This window comes from Saimiri boliviensis, chromosome 7, assembly GCF_048565385.1.
Source record: "Saimiri boliviensis isolate mSaiBol1 chromosome 7, mSaiBol1.pri, whole genome shotgun sequence".
Classification (NCBI taxonomy): domain Eukaryota; kingdom Metazoa; phylum Chordata; class Mammalia; order Primates; family Cebidae; genus Saimiri; species Saimiri boliviensis.
Genome location: NC_133455.1, coordinates 30877314 through 30895677, shown reverse-complemented (window position 1 = coordinate 30895677; position 18364 = coordinate 30877314). Strand labels below are relative to the sequence as shown.

General features: G+C 37.0%; 2 protein-coding genes across 7 annotated transcripts in view; one reads left to right on the top strand and one right to left on the bottom strand.

Annotated features, from left to right (window-relative positions):
- NUP37 (nucleoporin 37) overlaps positions 1 to 9538 on the bottom strand; it is a 44889-nt gene extending 35351 nt beyond the window's left edge. The window contains exons 1-3 of one of the 2 annotated variants that reach the window (XM_003929617.3): positions 9468 to 9538; positions 7781 to 8001; positions 1911 to 2035 (exon numbers count right to left, since the gene is read on the bottom strand). In XM_003929617.3, the coding sequence (XP_003929666.1) occupies positions 1911 to 2035; positions 7781 to 7936 (281 nt within the window). In that variant the 5' untranslated portion in view covers positions 7937 to 8001; positions 9468 to 9538. The other variant, XM_074402330.1, reaches the window with a different exon arrangement.
- A 68-nt stretch (positions 9539 to 9606) lies between these two features.
- PARPBP (PARP1 binding protein) overlaps positions 9607 to 18364 on the top strand; it is an 83361-nt gene continuing 74603 nt past the window's right edge. For all 5 annotated transcript variants that reach the window (XR_012518351.1, XM_074402327.1, XM_074402325.1 and 2 more), the window contains exons 1-2: positions 9607 to 9698; positions 12914 to 13069. Coding sequence is in view for 4 of the 5 variants with exons in the window: in XM_074402327.1 (XP_074258428.1) it covers positions 12917 to 13069 (153 nt within the window). In the remaining variant the exon portion in view is untranslated. The remainder of the gene's footprint in view (positions 9699 to 12913; positions 13070 to 18364) is intronic.

The following is an 18364-nucleotide window of genomic DNA, read 5'->3' as shown; positions in this document are numbered from 1 at the left end:
CTGTAATCCTAACACTTTGGGAAGTCAAGAAGATGCGTGAACTGCTCAAGCCCAGGTGCTCGAGACCAGACTGGGCAACACGGTGAAACCCTATCACTGCAAAAAATACAAAATTAGCTGGGAGTGGCAGCGCATGCCTGTAGTTCCAGCTACTTGGGAGGCAGAGGTAGGTGAGAGGTAGGGTTGAGGCTGAGACAAGGGAGGTTGAGGCTGCAGTGAGCCATGATCATGGGTCTGGCTGGTAGCCTGAGTAACAGAGTGAGATTCTGTATCAAAAAAAAAAAAAAAAAAAAAAAAAAAAAAAAGAAAAGAAAAAGATAGACAATAATAAATGTTGGAGTATAGGCCAGGTATGGTGGCTCAGCCTATCATCCCAGAACTTTGGGAGGCCGAGGGAGGTGGATTGCCTGAGCTCAGGAGCTTTAAACCAGCCTGGGTAACACGGCAAATCCCTGTCTCTACAAAAAAATACAAAAATTAGCCAGGCATGGTGATGTGTGCCTATAGTCCCACCTACTCAGGAGGCTGTGGTGGGAAGATGGCTTGAGCCTGGGAGGTAGCGAATGCAGTGAGTGGAGATGGTGCCACTGTACTGTAGCTTGGGTGATAGAGCTAGACCTTGTCTCAAAATGAACGAATGAGTGTTGGAGAGTGGGGAGACCACCCGTAAAATACTGGTGAACATACGAAATGGTAGAACCACTTTAGAAACTGGCACTTTCTTAAAATGTTAAACATACATCTACCCGGTGACTCAGCAATTCTACTCCTAAGATAAATTAAACCATATAACCACCAAAAGCAGTATTCAGTAAAAAATAATAACTAAAAACTGGAAACTGTATTGGTACCCATTGATAGAAGAATGAATAAACAGACTATCATCCACTGATATGCTGCAATGGAGTACTACTTAAAATGCACTGGTATACATAACAATGTGGAAAAATTTCAAAAACATTAAGCCAGACACGCAAAAAAATTCTGTATGATTCCACTTATATGAAGTTCTAGAATAGGCCAAAACTGATTTCTGGTAATAGAATCGAGATCAATAGTTGCTTCTGTAGGGAATGGGGTACAGTGATTAACTGGAAGGGAATATGAAGTAACTTTCTTGGGTGACAGAAACACTGTGCATGAATAGAGTGTGGGTTATACAAACATATGCATTTGTCAAAACTGATCAAACTGTACCCTTAAGAGCTGAGAATTTCAGAGTATCTAAATTATCCTTTAATTTAAAAAACGGAGTTAGCTTAATAGTTGATAACTTTTAGTTGCTAAGTACTGCTTACTAAAAGAAGACACATCTTTTAGATTTGACATTTGTGGAGACAAGGCTAGTGTTTTGTAACAAATCTTAAATAATGTAACATATTCTTACTCCTGTAAAGAAGACTTCAGCAGGCATTGCTTGATTTTTTTCTCAGAAACCATCATTCTTTTCAAACACTTTCACAGAAACTGAAGTCCAAAGCCCAGAACTACAGATTTACATACTGTGAGACATGAAAATGTAATCTTGGTCTATGTGGGGGAAAGGAAGGCTCATTAATGTCTCAACTGCTCATTAATGTCTTTTATTCAAAGAGCTGTACTTTCAACAAAGTTGTGAATTAGTGAAGAATCTCTAAAGACCTTGATTCAGATGAAGCTCATGTAAAAAGCTGTGTAGTTTGACTCAAACGCATGGTCAAGGCATCACAGTCATGGCTGTATATTTAAATCACAAATTCAGATGATAAGCCTAAATTATTAAGTAATAGCAAATAAAAATACCTAGTATCTTGGGTTGTGGAAAATGGAAATGGAGAAAAACGTGTATTTCTATTTATAATCACACTTCAGATCATGTAACACAATCAAAGTACATTAGTAAAGAATGCATTTGGTGCTGTTAAACTTACTTGATTATTGGAGGCAATGAATCAAGTCTAGTCTCCGGGCTCCAAGCTATGCCATCAACCCTGACTCCATGGTGAAATGTTCGAAGTGTTTTATACTGAATGCCTTCAACGTCTGCTTCCTCTTCCTAAGCACAGTAAATATTTTAGTAAGTTATGAAAACAAACAGTATTATTTCATTAAAATGAATTCATCAGGAGGCTATGTTTATGCTTTTGAAAAATTCTGAGATTTAATTAGTTCATTGAATTAAAAAAAATCCAAACTTACCTTAGCCTCACAAAATAACTCTCTAAGGCAACTAGAAATAAATGATAAACATGTCCTACTTTATCTTAGAAGGCATTTCATAACAAATTCAATGAAAATGGACTGCTTGTTGGGGTGTGGTGGCTCACATCTATAATCTCAGTATTTTGGGGGACTGAGGTGGAAGGACTGCTTAAGCTCAGGAGCTTGAGCCTGGGCAACATAGTGAGACCTGTCTCTACATCATAAAAAAAGAAAAGAAAGAAAATAGAATGTGCTAAAGCATCAAAATATTCTAGTAAATGAATTACCAGAACTGGATTATCTACTGACAGTATTAAAAATATATACTGAACATTTTGATTAAATGGAAAATACTTTGGGCCCTTATGATGCCTCTAAGTCTTTATAATCAGTGTCACGTATAATGATCTTTATGTAGCATTACATGGGGCATTATATGTGTGTAAGATGCTGCAAATAATTCATCTAGACTATTATAGTCTATGAATAGTGAATATGTAAGAAATAATCTGGTTAATTTAGTTTTAGATATTTTATTCTGGGAATAAATGCTTAATAAAGTTGGCTTATTTATCTAGTTCAGCTCTACAAAAATGATATCAGTTTATCCTCATGGGAAGGTGAGAAAAAAAATCAACTTTAAAAGTCAAGGCATCTAGCACTGTAAATGGGGACAATAACCTGAAAAGCTTTCCCATTACAACATTGCAAAAATCCAAATACAAACAAGCAAATGAGTACCAAGAAATGCAGCTGTTATAAATGCATCTGCCCACATGCAACAATTTAAAGCTTCAGTTTGTAAAAAAAAGGAGACAAATCCTAGTGCCTGCACAAGGAAGGATGACAGATGAGAGATCTCTGTATAGATCCAGGGCCCTTAAGGGGGAAGCAGGGAAAAAACCAAACAGAAAACCCTGCCATGCAAAATACCTACCATGAGTAAGGGAAGGATACTGAGCGGGCCTGAAAAGAACTGCTAATGTTCCATTTCTTAAACTAGGTAGCAGGTATATAGGGATCCATCTTATTATTCTTTAAGCCTTCATGGATAACATATATTTTATATGCATTAAAATACTGCCCAGAACAATAGGAAAGGTAAAAAAAGAAAAATCATAAAAAATGTTTGCAATTTTAAAAATAAGTAAATAATCATTGTTATTTAAATCAGTATCTGAACTGGGTCTAGAGACTAAAGCAAAATTTTCATGATAAATGTGTCCGAAGAATCTTGTGTATTAACCACAGTTTTTTTTTTTTTTTTTAATAAAAGTGTATGAGATTATAAAATACCAGGAAAAAAAATCCAGCAGGTGAAACTTGGTATTTAATGAAATACGTATGTCTATATTGATAGGAATGGCCTGATCTAAGAATTCCATTCACCCAGAATCTAAATGCAAAGTTTTATAATGTATACTCAAATGAAATCCAAGTGGATATGCTGATTTTTCTACAATAGCCTTTGAGATCCTAGTAAAGTCATTCTACAAATATATTACTCATCTTTCTCAATATAATTCAAATACCCTTTGAAAATAACTTTAAATTTCAGGTGAACTTAGAGTTAACAGTGAAAAGGTTTTCCATAAATGAAATAATAGAAATACACTTATTAAGGAAAGAAAAACACTGTCAAATTTTATTACTTTGTAATTTGTGTGTATAATAGTTGTACAGCTAACAGCCAGACATGCCAAAGCAGCAGCCACTAAGCAATTTTAAAATAAGTTTAGGAGCCTAATCATAGCTGATGTCGTAGTTTGGGTTATATCTATTTTTCCCAACTTGACAAATCAGTCTCTTAAAAATGAAGTTTTTACATGAAAATACACATCATCTTACTACTGAAACAATATTGTTAATCAGGTCCTATAATTTGTTACCCAAATTACATATGGAATTACTGGATAGTCATGGGGATAAAGAAATCCCAGGGATTATACAGTTTGAGTTTTTTATATTACCAGTGAAACATTTTTTTCCTGGCAGCACTGTTTGCCACTGAGCCAACTAAAAGGCCAGGGTGTGTGTGTGATATAGGCAGAGACAAATGTTATTTTGGATTTAGTTTGGGTGTAAGCAGGAATGGTATAGGCAGGAAATTAAGACACTTTGGAAAACTTACTATAATACAAATGATTATACAAGGCTTCAGCATATTTGAGGTTGGGGTAAAGCCAGGTTGATGGAAGGGTTATTATAAGAGTTTGAAACTGGCAGGCCCTCCTACCACACCCATTTAAGGCCAAACACAGAATTTCAGTTAGTCAAGACTGTGAAGTTTCTCTAGTTCAATTCTTTCCCCTAATGCTTGAATCCCTAGGAGAGCATCTGATAAAAAGAGTTTATACAACCCCTCTCTGAACACTTCCAGTGAGAGGGAACTAGCTACTTCTATGGTAGTCACCAGCCAATTATTCAATTGGGGGATAGCTCGAATTATTAGAAGAGTTCTTAACCTTAAGCCAAAATTTGTTTCCATGTAAATTCTATTCATTGCTCCATGTTCCATCTCTGGAACCCTACTAAGTCAGTCTAATTGAATGATGGCAAATATCTGGCCATAGTTATCTTCCGTAGGTGAATACACACTGAGCAGCAGATTCAGCCTCAGCCTGAAAGCATTATAAGCAACAACTCTGTTCATTCAAATAGAGGTAACAACATAAAATCTGTGAAAGACTAATACCTCTTTCACAGTTTTAAACATTTAGACACTACTCTGAAATTTATATTAAAATATATTATATCCTCTGAATCCTAATATACTGCTGAGAACTAAAGAGTATTATTATTATATTAAAGATTATTGCCAATTTACAGAGGACGATACAGAGAGAACTGTGCTGTCTGATATGGTAGCCACACAGGACCTTATGAAGCATGTGAAATGGGGCTAGTTCTATTTGATACGTGCACACTTTAAAAAGTGTAAAATACATACAAGATTTCTAAGTCTATTCAAAGGGTCTTCATTAGTGAATTGAGGCCCCTAGTAAAGCTTGCATGAGAACACTGATTTAGGCAAGCACCTATGTTCATGCTTCTCTTAACAAAGGTTTTTATAACATTTTTCTCATTGTACTGCTTTATATTTAAAATCTCCTTAAGGACATGGTCCATACTTTTTTCACTTCTTAGCACCCAGTATGCACTTAATGAATATTTGACAAATACATGACACCAGTTAACAGCACTACCATTTAGAAGCTCATATTTCCATCATAATCAAAAGGACAGCATGAGATTCTGAAAAATGCTTTGTTGATATTCAAATTCACTGTATCTACAACATTTTCTAAATAGCCTTAAAATAAGGATTGTCTTTCTGACAGGAATGTGGAAATCTTTCCACTTAATTTATCTTTACTTAGTTTTCTCTCAAGACAAGAGGCATGAAATTGGGTGCAATGGAACTTGAACTTCTAGGACAAGAGAACAGTAATATTTAACAGTGTTTAGTTACATTAAAAAATAACTTCAAAGAAAAGTAATAATTTATTTTGAAATGGACTTATTTAATTGTATTTCCAATGTCCAGTACAGAATATAATTTGTGTTTACTCTTGCCCAAATTAATAAAAATCTATTTTTTTTCCTTCGTAATGAGACCTACATTGCTAATCTCACAGGTATGAGGATCAACTGAGACAATACATGTGTCCGTCACCCAAAACAGAACACAAATGTTTATACTAGTTCTTTTTTCCATTTTGTCACTTTACTTCTCTTTCTCATCTTCTCCCTCTCTCATCTTTGCCTTTCCTTTTTTTTTTTTTTTTTTTTTTTGAGACGGAGTTTCACTATTGTTACCCAGGCTGGAGTGCAATAGCGCGATCTCGGCTCACCGCAACCTCCGCCTCCTGGGTTCTGGCAATTCTCCTGCCTCAACCTCCTGAGTAGCTGGGATTACAGGCACGTGCCACCATGCCCAGCTAATGTTTTTTTGTATTTTTAGTAGAGACGGGGTTTCACCATGTTGACCAGGATGGTCTCGATCTCTTGACCTTGTGATTCACCCGCCTCGGCCTCCAAAAGTGCTGGCATTACAGGCTCGAGCCACTGCGCCCGGCCCTTTTTCTTTATTTGTTCTCCATTTACTTTCTCTTTCAATATTTCTTAATCATGAGATAAACATTTTTCAGTTTTTGAATACTATTTTATGTCCAGTTATTAATTTTAAGAGTAATGAAGTTAAAAAGTTAGTTTTACCTGTAGGGGGCTGCTTTACTCTTGTGCATTTGTGAATTCCATTAAAGAAATGGTTTTTCCTCAGGTCTTGAAATTTCAAGGACGTTACACTGTCTTAACCATATGACTTTTTATGATCCTAAACAGAGTCCATCTAAGGGTGAGGGTCATACTTAGTCTAAAAGCTAGTAATTTCTACCCCCACCCAAAGAGACAGTATGGAATAGCCAAGGAGCTGTCATATTCTACTCAGACAGCAACAAAGTGAAATGTTAAATTAATATTTTCTCTTAGGATAAATATGACTATATCCCAATTTGTATAGCTTTATATATTTATTGTACTATAAAACACCAAACTGCATTTTTGATGCCAGAATACTGTAAGATACAGAATTGCCTTCTCAGTAAAGGAAGGAAAACTATAACAAATAATATCACTTCAGTGATAAAGTTATTTTAAATCTTTGAAAATTGGCCACTTCCAAATTACCGCATTAATTATAATTTGAGAAATACAGTTCTATTAATAATAATATTCAGATAAAGTACTAACCAGCTAGTCCTGAGGGTTGAACCTTCATCATTCAAAGTCTCTCTTACATGTAAAACTAACTTTCTTCTCAGAAAGCATGGTGTATGTACACCACAAAGCAATCTTACTTTGGTGATTAAATCTGAGAGTGTTACCACTGCCCATATCAATGACAACTAAAACATACATATGGATTACAATGTTGTCAGATGCCCTCTTGGAATTTTACATATGCTAAAATTCGAGCATTATTTTCCTCATGTTTACAGAAGTAGTTAAATATTTTATTCAAGGTTGCATACCTAGTAAGAAGTAAAGCCAAGCAGGAGTGAACATATAGGCATTCTGGTTCTAGAATTCATGCTTTTAATGGCAATGCTTAACTGCTTGCTCAATTAATATGGCTCATACTTTGTACACTCTGGATGCACAAACAATATGACAGCACACTAATAGGAAAATTAAATGTTATAAAAACTACAAAATCTCCTGGAAGATCATTTTTCAGGCTCTCAATATTAGCTGACTTTGCATGTCAAAGCAGAATGTAGAAAAAACATAATTGGCTCTCATTTAAATTGTTTTTTTTTCTGTACATACCAATGTTCAGTTAATCATAGCCTTCAATTAGCAGAACATTCCACTAATGACCATGAGGCAAAAGAGAAGCCTTATATTATTTTTTCACTATCTATATAATGTTTACATAAATCTCAGGCACATATAACTGGGAACATCTTTCTCTATGGGTGTTATCTCTCTTTAATATTCAAACTCAATATATTTTCAAAGTTTAGATTTGGTTTGTATAAGTTCTTTTATCGGTGAAATAGCTTCACTGTCATTCAGTGCAGTTTTGTAGACTAACCTGAAACGTACACGTGCCAATGACCACATAATTATTGCCACCATATGCAATTAGGTTTCCTGAATCCCCAGCCTCAAAGGGATTAAATTCTACCACATGCACATAATCTTCACAATCCACAGTGTAGGCAGCATTTCTTGAGGGATCTTGCTTCATCTTGTATGTCAAAATTCAAGCAGCTGCAAGAATTAAATAGCCTTCTACTGGACAAGGTCACGAAACTGTGGATTACAGCACAGATACAATTAGAACGGTCAAAGTATCAGTCATTCCACAAATGCATCAAAATAAGGTTGTGGTGTTACAATGAGATAGCTCAAAAGAAACATTTAAAGTACTTATCAAGGGATAAGTACTTTATTAAATCCAGTTATTAATGGTTCCACATTTGCTCCACAGCTGTTTTCCATATCTTTGATTATAGCAGACAATAACACCATAAAGCTCTGTTTAGATTATGTAAAAGAAACAGTATTCCATATTAAGATGGAATCATTTTAATAGCAAATACGTTAATAAAAATCAACGATAATCAACATTTGTGAAGCATTTGTAGGTGCCAAATTAAGCATCTTACTGACATGATTGATATCTGTACAAACATAAAAGCAGGTACTACCTCTTGTCTCCATTTTGTAGATGGAGAAACTGAGGCTTCCGTAGGTTAACTTGCCAAGCTCATAAGCAGAACCAGGATTTGCAAAAGTTCATTGTGTGTGGAGAACCAGTGCTAATGAAGAAAAACACAGCCTCCTGGCTTGAAGGAGATCACAATTTTAGGGATAGTTATGATTCAACGTGAAAAGTGCTATCATATAAACAGATACAAAATACAGGATCTGTTTAAAGGAGTGCCAAAATGTGTGATATAAAAATAATATTCAGGGGGCCAGGGAGAGGGAGAGCATCAGGATAAATAGCTAATGCATGCGGAGCTTAACAGCTAGGTGATGGGTTGATAGCTGCAGCAAACCACCATAGCACACATTTACCTTTGTAATAAACCTGCACGTCCCGCACGTGTATCTCAGAACTTAAAATTTAAAAAAATAATATTTTTTAAACTAGGCACGAGACCTTAACTAACCTGTCAAGGATTAGTGTGCACTCTGGAAGTAGCATTCCCTTATGAGAATTACGGGTTTTAGAGTTTTTGTTTTTTGTGTTTTAATTCGACACAAGGGTTGTCCTGAAAACAGTTGGGCTCAGTAACAAACATATCAAGCACCTGAAGAGTATTGAGAATCAGACGAGTCCCACCTGGAGACGCTTATAAACTAGTACCCTCAGGAATGGACATCCGGGACTGGAGACTTGTTAAAGGTGACCAGAAAGTGTTACGGACACGGAGGCAGAGAGGTATAAGAAGTGCAAGAGATTCCAGGTCAGGAAATTGTCCAGTCCCCACGACCACTGATAATTAAAGCAGTGCCCAGGGACCTCACCGTACACGTTGGGCAGGATTTGCCCCCGTGAAACCAAAGAGCAGAGAAGAAGGGAGGGAAAAAGAGAAGTCCCTGCAATGAACCCCGACACCTCTACCAGGACCAGGCGAGTTCCACAAGACCCCGCTCCCTCCTCCCGGAGCCCAAGGCGGGACAGAAGATCTCCCGGGGATAGAGTGGCAGGGCGGGACGGCCGGCAAAAAACCGTCGCGGCCTCCTGAGGCTCCCCGCACGATACGCACCGCAGAGCGCCGGGAAGCGACCAGAGGCAAGCTGGTCTCGGATGCGGGCGGCCGCGACGCGCGCCGGCTCTGCTTCCGGGTCGGAGGGCGAGCGCAGCGATTGGCTTCCGAGGCCTCCCGCGAGGTTTGAAATGTACTCGGCTGCTACTGCGGCGGCAGCGGTGGAGGGGCGGTAGGTGGGGGATCTTTCTGCACACTCTAGCTTGCGCCTTCGGGTGTACCCGTAACCAGGTAAGTCTTGCGTTTGTCCCACCTGTCCTGTCGCATGTTTAAGCGGCGATTCAGGCTGTACTTTTCGAGGGTGCTTTGCACAATAATATCTCGGTCGTAGCAAAGTGCAGTCCGACCGAGGTATTAAGGTGCAGTGACTTCGCCCTGGAGCTCTGGTTGGGCTGGGGGGTGTAGGTGGAGTTCACGGTATCTAGCGATGGAATTGCAAGGCCCTGAAGGTTCGTCTGCAGCTTGTAAGACAGGCCCATAGTCGCCTGCTTAACTTCCATTAGTTAGGCAGGAAACCAGGGTTCTAGTCCCATGATGTACTCAGACTCCAACTTTCCCCTTACTCAACTTTCCCCTACCCCTGATTAAAGCCTCCCAAGGAACCTTTGGGACTTGCGCTCTAACACTGATAATGACTTCGAGTGCCATTTTAAAATTGAGCACCTACTAAATGCCTGGCACTAGGTGGGTTATGTACTTGTTTCACTAACATCTCATTATTCTGTGAGGTAGGAATTCCCTTCCTGGTTTTGCAGGTGAAGAAACTTGTGCTCATCAGATTTTAAATACCATAAATGGGGGAGCCTGGAAGCGAACCCTGTGGTATCTGACTTGAAAGTGTAGTTCTTTCAACCATTTCACACTGCCTGCCCAGTGACAATTTTCTGTCTCACAGTTTGTGTTCTAGAGCAGCTTGGAATCCAATTTTTTTTTTTTAAAAAAAAAACAAGTGTTTATTATCGCTGCTGTCTTTTGCTACCTGTTTTTTGTATGGTGAAGCCTGCCATTCAGAGTGCTGGCATATTTATTGTCTCATTGACTCACAGCGGACTGGAATGTGAGTATTTCTGTGTGATGATGCCTCCAACTAGGCAACCATGGGTAAGGCTTATCCCATAGGCTCCCACAGCCAGCTAGCTACAGGAAAAGCGGGCTAGACCAGGGGTTGGCAAACTAGCTGTGCTGCCTGTTTTTGTGCAGCCATCTCCTGAGCTAAGAATGAGTTTTACATGTTTGTGTGGTTGGGGAACAAAGAGGAAAAGAATAATGTTTTGTGATTTGTAAAACTTACATGAAATTCAAATTTTAGTGTCCATTAAAAAAGTTTTCATGGAGCACAGCTATGCTCATTTGTTTGTTTGTGTGTGTCCGTGGCTGTTTTCACACTACAGGTCAAAGTGAGTAGTGTTATGCCTCAAATATTTATACTGTTTTTTCCTTTCCAAAAAGTTAGCTGATCCCTGAATGACACTCTTGGTTTTCTGTCACCCATAGTAATGCTTTGGTGTTTTTTTTTTTTTTAAATATATATGTATATAAGATGGAGTCTTGCTCTGTTGCCTAGGCTGGAGCGCAGTGGTGTGATCTTGGCTCACTGCAACCTCCACCTCCCGGGTTCAAGCGATTCCCCTGTCTCAGCCTCCCGAGTAGCTAGGATTATTGGTGCATGCTACCACACCCAGCTAATTTTTAGTAGTTGGGGTTTCACCGTGTTGGCCAGGCTGATCTCAAACTCCTAATCTCAGGTGACACACAAGCTTCGGCTTCCCAAAGTGCTGGTATTACAGATGTGAACCACCGTGCCTGGCCAATGCTATTTTACTTTTAACTCAGAACAACTTAGAAACTCATAATGCATAATAATAGCTAATGTGCTTTTATGCGTGCCAGGCACTGTTCTAAAAGTTTTACTTGTGTTTACATTGTTTATAAAACCCTATTGGATCGGGTTTTCATTTTCATTATGAGGAAGTTGAGACAGGGAAAGGTGATGTAACTCGGCCAAGATCTCACAACTAGTAAGTGGTGGAGCCACATTTCAGAATAGTCTAATTCCCAAGTAAGTCTTCATTCATAGCAATCAAATCTCATAATACTACCTTGAAATAATAGCAGTAAGTAATTTACTCCTAAAGATTTATTTTAGGAGTAATACCCAGACTATATACCCATATACCAAACATATACCCAGACTATAAATCTTGGGTATATAAAACATTGGCACTACCTACCTCCAATTATTTTTGAAAGACTTTTGTGTGCATCAGGAGAAGTTATTTAGCATGCTTTAAGAAGACATCTTGGGTTTATGCTGTTTGTCCATTTATAAACTGAGTGACATGGGATATTATTTTAGGTAAAATGAGGGTAATAATACGTCTGTCTTATGAGACATTTATGAGAATTGAATGAGGTAATCAATGTTAAGCTTTCAAAAAGTATCTGACACCAAATAGGCTCCTATTAGCTATTTTATTGGTTTTGTAATACTGTGTAACAAACCACTTCAAAAGTCACCGTTTTTAAATACCCATTTGCTTATGATTCTGTGGATCAGCAATTTGGGCAAGACACTGCTAGGTGATATTCTAGTGGTCACACAGAACACAATTCCTCCAGTAACAGGTTGTGACAACACATGTGAAATGTCTACTAGGGAAGCTTATTAGAGGTTCAGTGCCCAGGGTTTTTATTGGGGGCTGAACATAAAGGCATCCATTGTCTGACATGTACCAAAATTTCAGACTCAGAAGGAAAGCAAGTGTTTAACATAAACTATATTGTTTGTATGAACAGTTTAGCACAGTGAGCCACTCTTACTGGAAATGCTTCTGAAATCTAAGTTCCTGGACTGGACTCCAGCTTCAAAGAGGATAGCATTGAGGCCTATTGTGTTAATACTTATGCAACACACCACTTAAGGCCTAAGCTCAGAACTCCCGCAGCATCATTCTTGCCACATTCTGTTGGTGAAATCGAGTCACAAGGCTGGTCCATATTCAGAGGGGTAGATAAATAGACCACCTCTTTTGGGACAATATGGGATGGGAGGAAATTGGCTTTTTTTTTTTTTTTTTTTTTGCAATCTATCAGATATTATCTATCCTCAAAACAATTATACGTATTTAAATACAGCTTTAGATGTGTTTGTCTGTAATTACAAGTTTGCAATAAATTTGCATATCTTGTGTGAATTTTCAGAAGTAAAGCCTGGATTTTGTTTTTTCAAAAGATTTGGCTTAAGAAACTAAAGGCGAGGAAAATATGATTGTGCAGAAATTGTATTATTTTATTTTCCTAAATTTAATTAAAAGCAATCTTGGTAAATATGAAATGACCTCTCATTCACTGTATATTTTTCTTTATCTGTGCTCGCTTATACATGTTAAATGTTAATTTCCAGTTAACATAAGGTACTTTAACTTTGTATTCTGTCCTACTTTAAGATAATGGCTGTGCTTAATCAGAAGTCTGTCTTGGATATGATTAAAGAGTTTCGAAAGAATTGGCATGCTCTTTGTAACTCTGAGAGAACTACTCTATGTAGTGCAGACTCCATGCTCTTGGCACTGCAGCTTTCCATGGCAGAGAACAACAAACAGGTTGGTAAACTATATTTAGGTTAACTTGCGTTTTTAAAGCAAAATTTCATTGCTGACCATTTGAATAAACTTAAGCCTAAGAATATTAATTTCTTTATAATATGTGCCCTTCTATGATAATACACTATTTTCACAAGTGCCTCTATATATCTGTGTCAAAATATTACAATTGAATTTGAAATGAATTATTTCAAAATTAAGCCCTTCCCATGTATAATTATACATGGGATATGCACATTCGATGTTTAATAGGAAGACTTAGGATAAACATGTAACCATTATTATGGTGGTCAAATTATTTTTATGTAATAAGACTTCCTTTGTTCCCTAAACTTTTAAAAACTACTGGCTCTTATATCTCAATCCTGGAAATACTCCTAATCTGCACTGAGATGCTGGAAACTGCCTTTAAAAAATCTCCACGCAGTGATTCTTACTTAGGTAGCTTGAGCCAAACTAGTGGTTGGAATTAAGCCCTAGCTAAAGGGCTGGAGGTGTTCAGATGACAGAAGGATAATGTAGCATAGAGTGGTAAGGGGAGGATTTGTGATATTAGATAGATTTTAGATTAGGAAGAGAAGGCTGTAGAGGAGGGATGATGAGGAGGGTTAGTTCAGAAGAAGGGTCCAGGGGAATCAAAGTTATAGTTTGAATTTGGTAAAGTTACTGGCTTGACCAGAGAAGAGGATTTTTGAAGGGTGGAATTAGTTTCAATTCTAGGTCTTTTGGTCTAGATATTGAAATTACATTCTGATGAGTTATTTTAATTTTATGTCAGTAGTTTCCAGATTTTTAGATTCCATAGACCAGTAAAATTTCTAAAAAAGTATTAGACACTGACAGATTTTAACCATTTCTCATTTTGGCAAATAGGCCCATTGAGAAAAAATAGTTACTATATACTATGATCATCATTTTGTAAAAGGAAGAGTATTTTAACAGTTAAGAATTAAAAAGTGTAAAATCTTAAAACAGGGATGGTCTTTTCTACCCATGAATAGTTGGCAGTTTTGCATATTTTAAACACTGCATGTTAAGATAATTTTTGAATATCTAAAAAAATGACAAAATGTTATTTTACTTTATGTAGTCATTTTTTGAATGAATATTGTATTTTTACTGTGTGTTAGACATCATTGTAAAAATTGGAACTATAGTAATGAAAGAAGTCTGTTCTTATATAGTTAAAACTTTCTGGGAAAAGACAGTACTGTAAGATATTTAGTCTTTTGGGACATAATAAATGCTACAGAAAAGAATAAATCGGATGCAGCAACTAAGGAATATGCAGAGTTCGGGGTGAAAGTGTTGTTGGAATTTGAAATAGGATGTTCAGGGAAGGCCTTATCTGGAAAGTACCATTTAAGCAAAGATTTGAAAGAGGGGAAGGCATTAGACATGAGGATTTTTATGGGAAGGGACTACCTCAGGCAAAGGGAGGAGCCGGTGCGGCGGACCTGAAGTGGGACTATGCCTGACATGTTCCAGGAACAGTAAAAAGGCCAATGTAGCTCTTTGAATAAATGTTAGTCTCTTTCCCTACACTGATTACTTTTTTCTCTTTTTCTGTTTTTGAGTTTCTGCTGTATGTCAGGCGTTGTGATATCTGTTGGGGTTAAAATGGTGAGCAAAACCAGATTTGACTCCTGCCATCATGAAGCATATTACCTAGTAGATAAGGCAGGCATTAAGTAGAAGATCATACAAATAAATGTAAACTAGTAGCCATGAAACGAATATGATGCTCAGACACAAGACAGTTGACTTGATCAGAGAGATCAAGCTGAGCCCTTAATTGTACTCTTTGGTCCAGAGCCTCTTTTTTACGTTCTTCAGGGAATGAACCTTCAATTTTCTGCCAAGATAGATGATTATTCTCCCCTACCACAATAGAAATTAATTGTTAGGCAAAAATCAAAGCAAAGATTACCCCGAGAGATAAACACAATACTGGAATGACTTCAAGAATCGCTTCATTGGCAAGTCTCTTCACCATTGCCTTCCACTGGGCAGATTGTTTTTTTAGAAGTCATATTAAGAGTGTTGCCTTTAGAAGGCTTCGGCTTTATGTGCCAGAAAGGGTCTCTGATTCAGCTTTCTACCTTTCTTGGGCTCTCCTTTGTGTTTTAAACTTTGCGCTCAGGGTTTATAAAAACCAGGTTCTAGAGTTTCAGGGAGTAGTGGATGCCTTGAAACAAACACAAGTCCTAGCTTTTGCTAACCCTTCCATATTAGCACTTTCTCATCATTTTTGACCTTTTGTGGTTTCTCTTCTCTTATAGACTATTTAGGCCTGCTTTTAAAAAGTTTTTCTATTTTCTTTTGTGGTTTTAGGTATTCTGTACCAGGTTGTTTTTCTGCATATCAAATCAGCTATATTACACTGTTGGTGTGTCTGTTTTAAAATTGTAACAGATGGGGCTGGGTACAGTGGCTCACGCCTATAATGCCAGCACTTTGGGAGGCTGAGGCGGGCAGATCACGTGGGGTTAGGAGTTCAAGTCCAGCCTAGCCAACTTGGTGAAACCCTGTCTCTACTAAGAAGACAAAAATTATCTGGGCATGGTGGTGGACACCTGTAATCCCAGCTACTCTGGTCATATCAGACTGCTACATTTTATTTATTGGTGGATCTTCAGACTGACGTTCTTTTGTGTTAGTTTTGTCTTGAAATGAAGTGTTTGCACTGAGCAAGAGGTTCTTTAGGCTCCTTGTTTAAGTAGTTACATGATAGACACATCTTTATCGTGCATGTGGCAGTTAGAATTTACATTTATGGGCCAGGCACACTGGATCAGACCTGTAATTGCAGCACTCTGAAAGGCCAGGATGGGCAGATCGCTTCAGTCCAGAAGTTCCAGACCAGCCTGGGCAGCATGATAAAACCTTGTGTCTACAAAAAAATACAAAAATTAGCTGTGCGTGGTGGTATGCGCCTGTGGTCCCAGCTACTTGGGAGACTGAGATAAGGATCACTTGAGCCTGGGAGGTTGAGGCTGTAGTGAGCCGAGATCATGCCAGTGCACTCTAGCCTGGCCAACAGAGTGAGACCCTGTCTCAAAAAAAAATAAATAAATAAATAAAGAATTTACATTTTTGTCAGCAATGGAAGAGAGTACCATTTTTTTTAAATCCCTCTTTCCATATTAGATGGCAAATTTTATTAGAAAAAAGTGGTATTTCATTTTAATTTTCTGGACAACTACCATGTTTAAAAATTTATTTAAATGTTTATTTGATCATACAAGTATCTTTTTTTCATAGTAGATTCATTTTTAATAATGAAATAAACTAGAAATAATCTAAATGTGTATCACTTGGAGTTTGGTCCTATATAGCATTGTAAATCACCAGTGGAATAGTATACAATAATTAAATAGCTTGTGTAGATGTACATATATTGACATGGAAAAATATTCAAAATATATTATTAATAAAACAGAGCAGTTCTGTATTATAGCTAAGAATAAATGCTCAGGAGTCAGTTGGCTTGGATTCATAGCCTAGTTCAGCCTTTCAGCTGATGGCCTTAGGCAAATCACTTAATTTTTAAAAAATTTAATTTTTTAAATTGACAAAAAATTTTATTTATCATGTATAAATATTTTGAAATATGTATACGTTGTAAAACGGCTTAACAGAGCAAATTAATATACATTACTTCACATTCTCAGCATTTTTGTGATGAGAACACTTAAAATGTATTCTTTGAACAGTTCTCAAAGATACAGCACAGTGTTATTAACTATCAACACCATGTTGTACAATAGATCTCTTAAAATTATTCCTCCTAAGTGAAATTGTATATACTTTGATGAGTATCTCCCCTTCCACCCCACCCATTGTGCCCCCACATCCCCTAGTAACCATCATTGTCTTTCTAATTCTGTAAGTTCTACTTTTTAACACACTACTTGTAAGTGAGATCATGTGGTATTTGTTTTTCTGTGCCTGGCTTATTTCTCTTAATATAATGTTCTCTAGGTACATCTATGTTGTTACAAATGGCAGGCTTCCCTCTTTTATAAGGCTGAATAGCATTCCATTGTGTATATATACCACATTTTCTATCCATTCATAAACTGATGGTTACTTAGGTTGATGCCATGTCTTACTTTTGTGAACAATGCAGGAATGGCCATAGTAGTACTGATCTCTCTCTACTACTATTTCATTTCTTTGGATATATATACAGTATTGGGATTGCAGGATCATAGGATAGTTTTTTTTTTTATTTTTTGAGAAACTGTTATACTGTAATGCTTATACTAATTACATTTCTACCAACAGTGTACAAGGGTTCCCTTTTATTCACTTTTTTAAAACACTTTTGTTTTTTCAATAAACAAACTTTTTTTTTAAACACTTTTGTTTTTTCATTCTAACAGGTGATAACTTACTGTGGTTTTCGTTTGCAGTTTTCTGATGATTAGTTATGTTGAACATTTTTTTATATACCTCTAGGCAATTTGTGTATCTTCTTTTGGGAAATGTCTATTCAGATCATTTGTTGAATTCTTAAAAATTATTTTTAAAATTTATTATTTAGAGACAGAGTCCCAGTACGTTGCCCAGGCTGTACTTGGACTCTGAGGCTCAAGAATCCTCCTGCCTCAGCCTTCCAAGTGATTGGAACTGTAGGCATGTACCATTACATCCTGCGTCTTTGCCCATTTTAAAAAATGTGGTTGTTTTCTTATTATTGAGTTTTAAAAATATATCTTGGATATTAACCTTTTATCCAATATATGATTTTGATGTATTTTCTCTCATTCCATAGGTTGTCTCTTCACTATGTTGATAGTTTCTTCGGCTGTACAGAAGCTTTTTAGTTTGATATAATCCCATTGATCTATTTTTGCTTTTGTTGTCTTTGCTTTTGAGTTTATGTCCAAAAAACCATTCCCTGGATCAGTGTTATGGAGTTTCTCCTCTATGGTTTTTTTCTAGGACTTTTACAGTTTCAAATCTTAAATTTAACGCTTTAATCCATTTTGATATTCCTTCTTCCTAGCCATGAGCATGGACAACTGAGTATCCAGTTGTCCTGACATTTATTGATTAGACTGTTCTTTCCCCATGAGCCATGAGCATGGAATGTTTTTCCATTTGTTGGTGCCATCTCTGATTTCTTTTAATTGTAGAGATCTTTCACCTCACTGGCTGACTGTATTTCCATGTATTTTATTCTTTTTATGGCAATTGTGAATGAGGTTGCATTCCTGATTTGCTTCTAGACTTGACTACTGCCCAAAGCAATTTATAGATTCAATGCTATTCCTGTCAAATTACCAA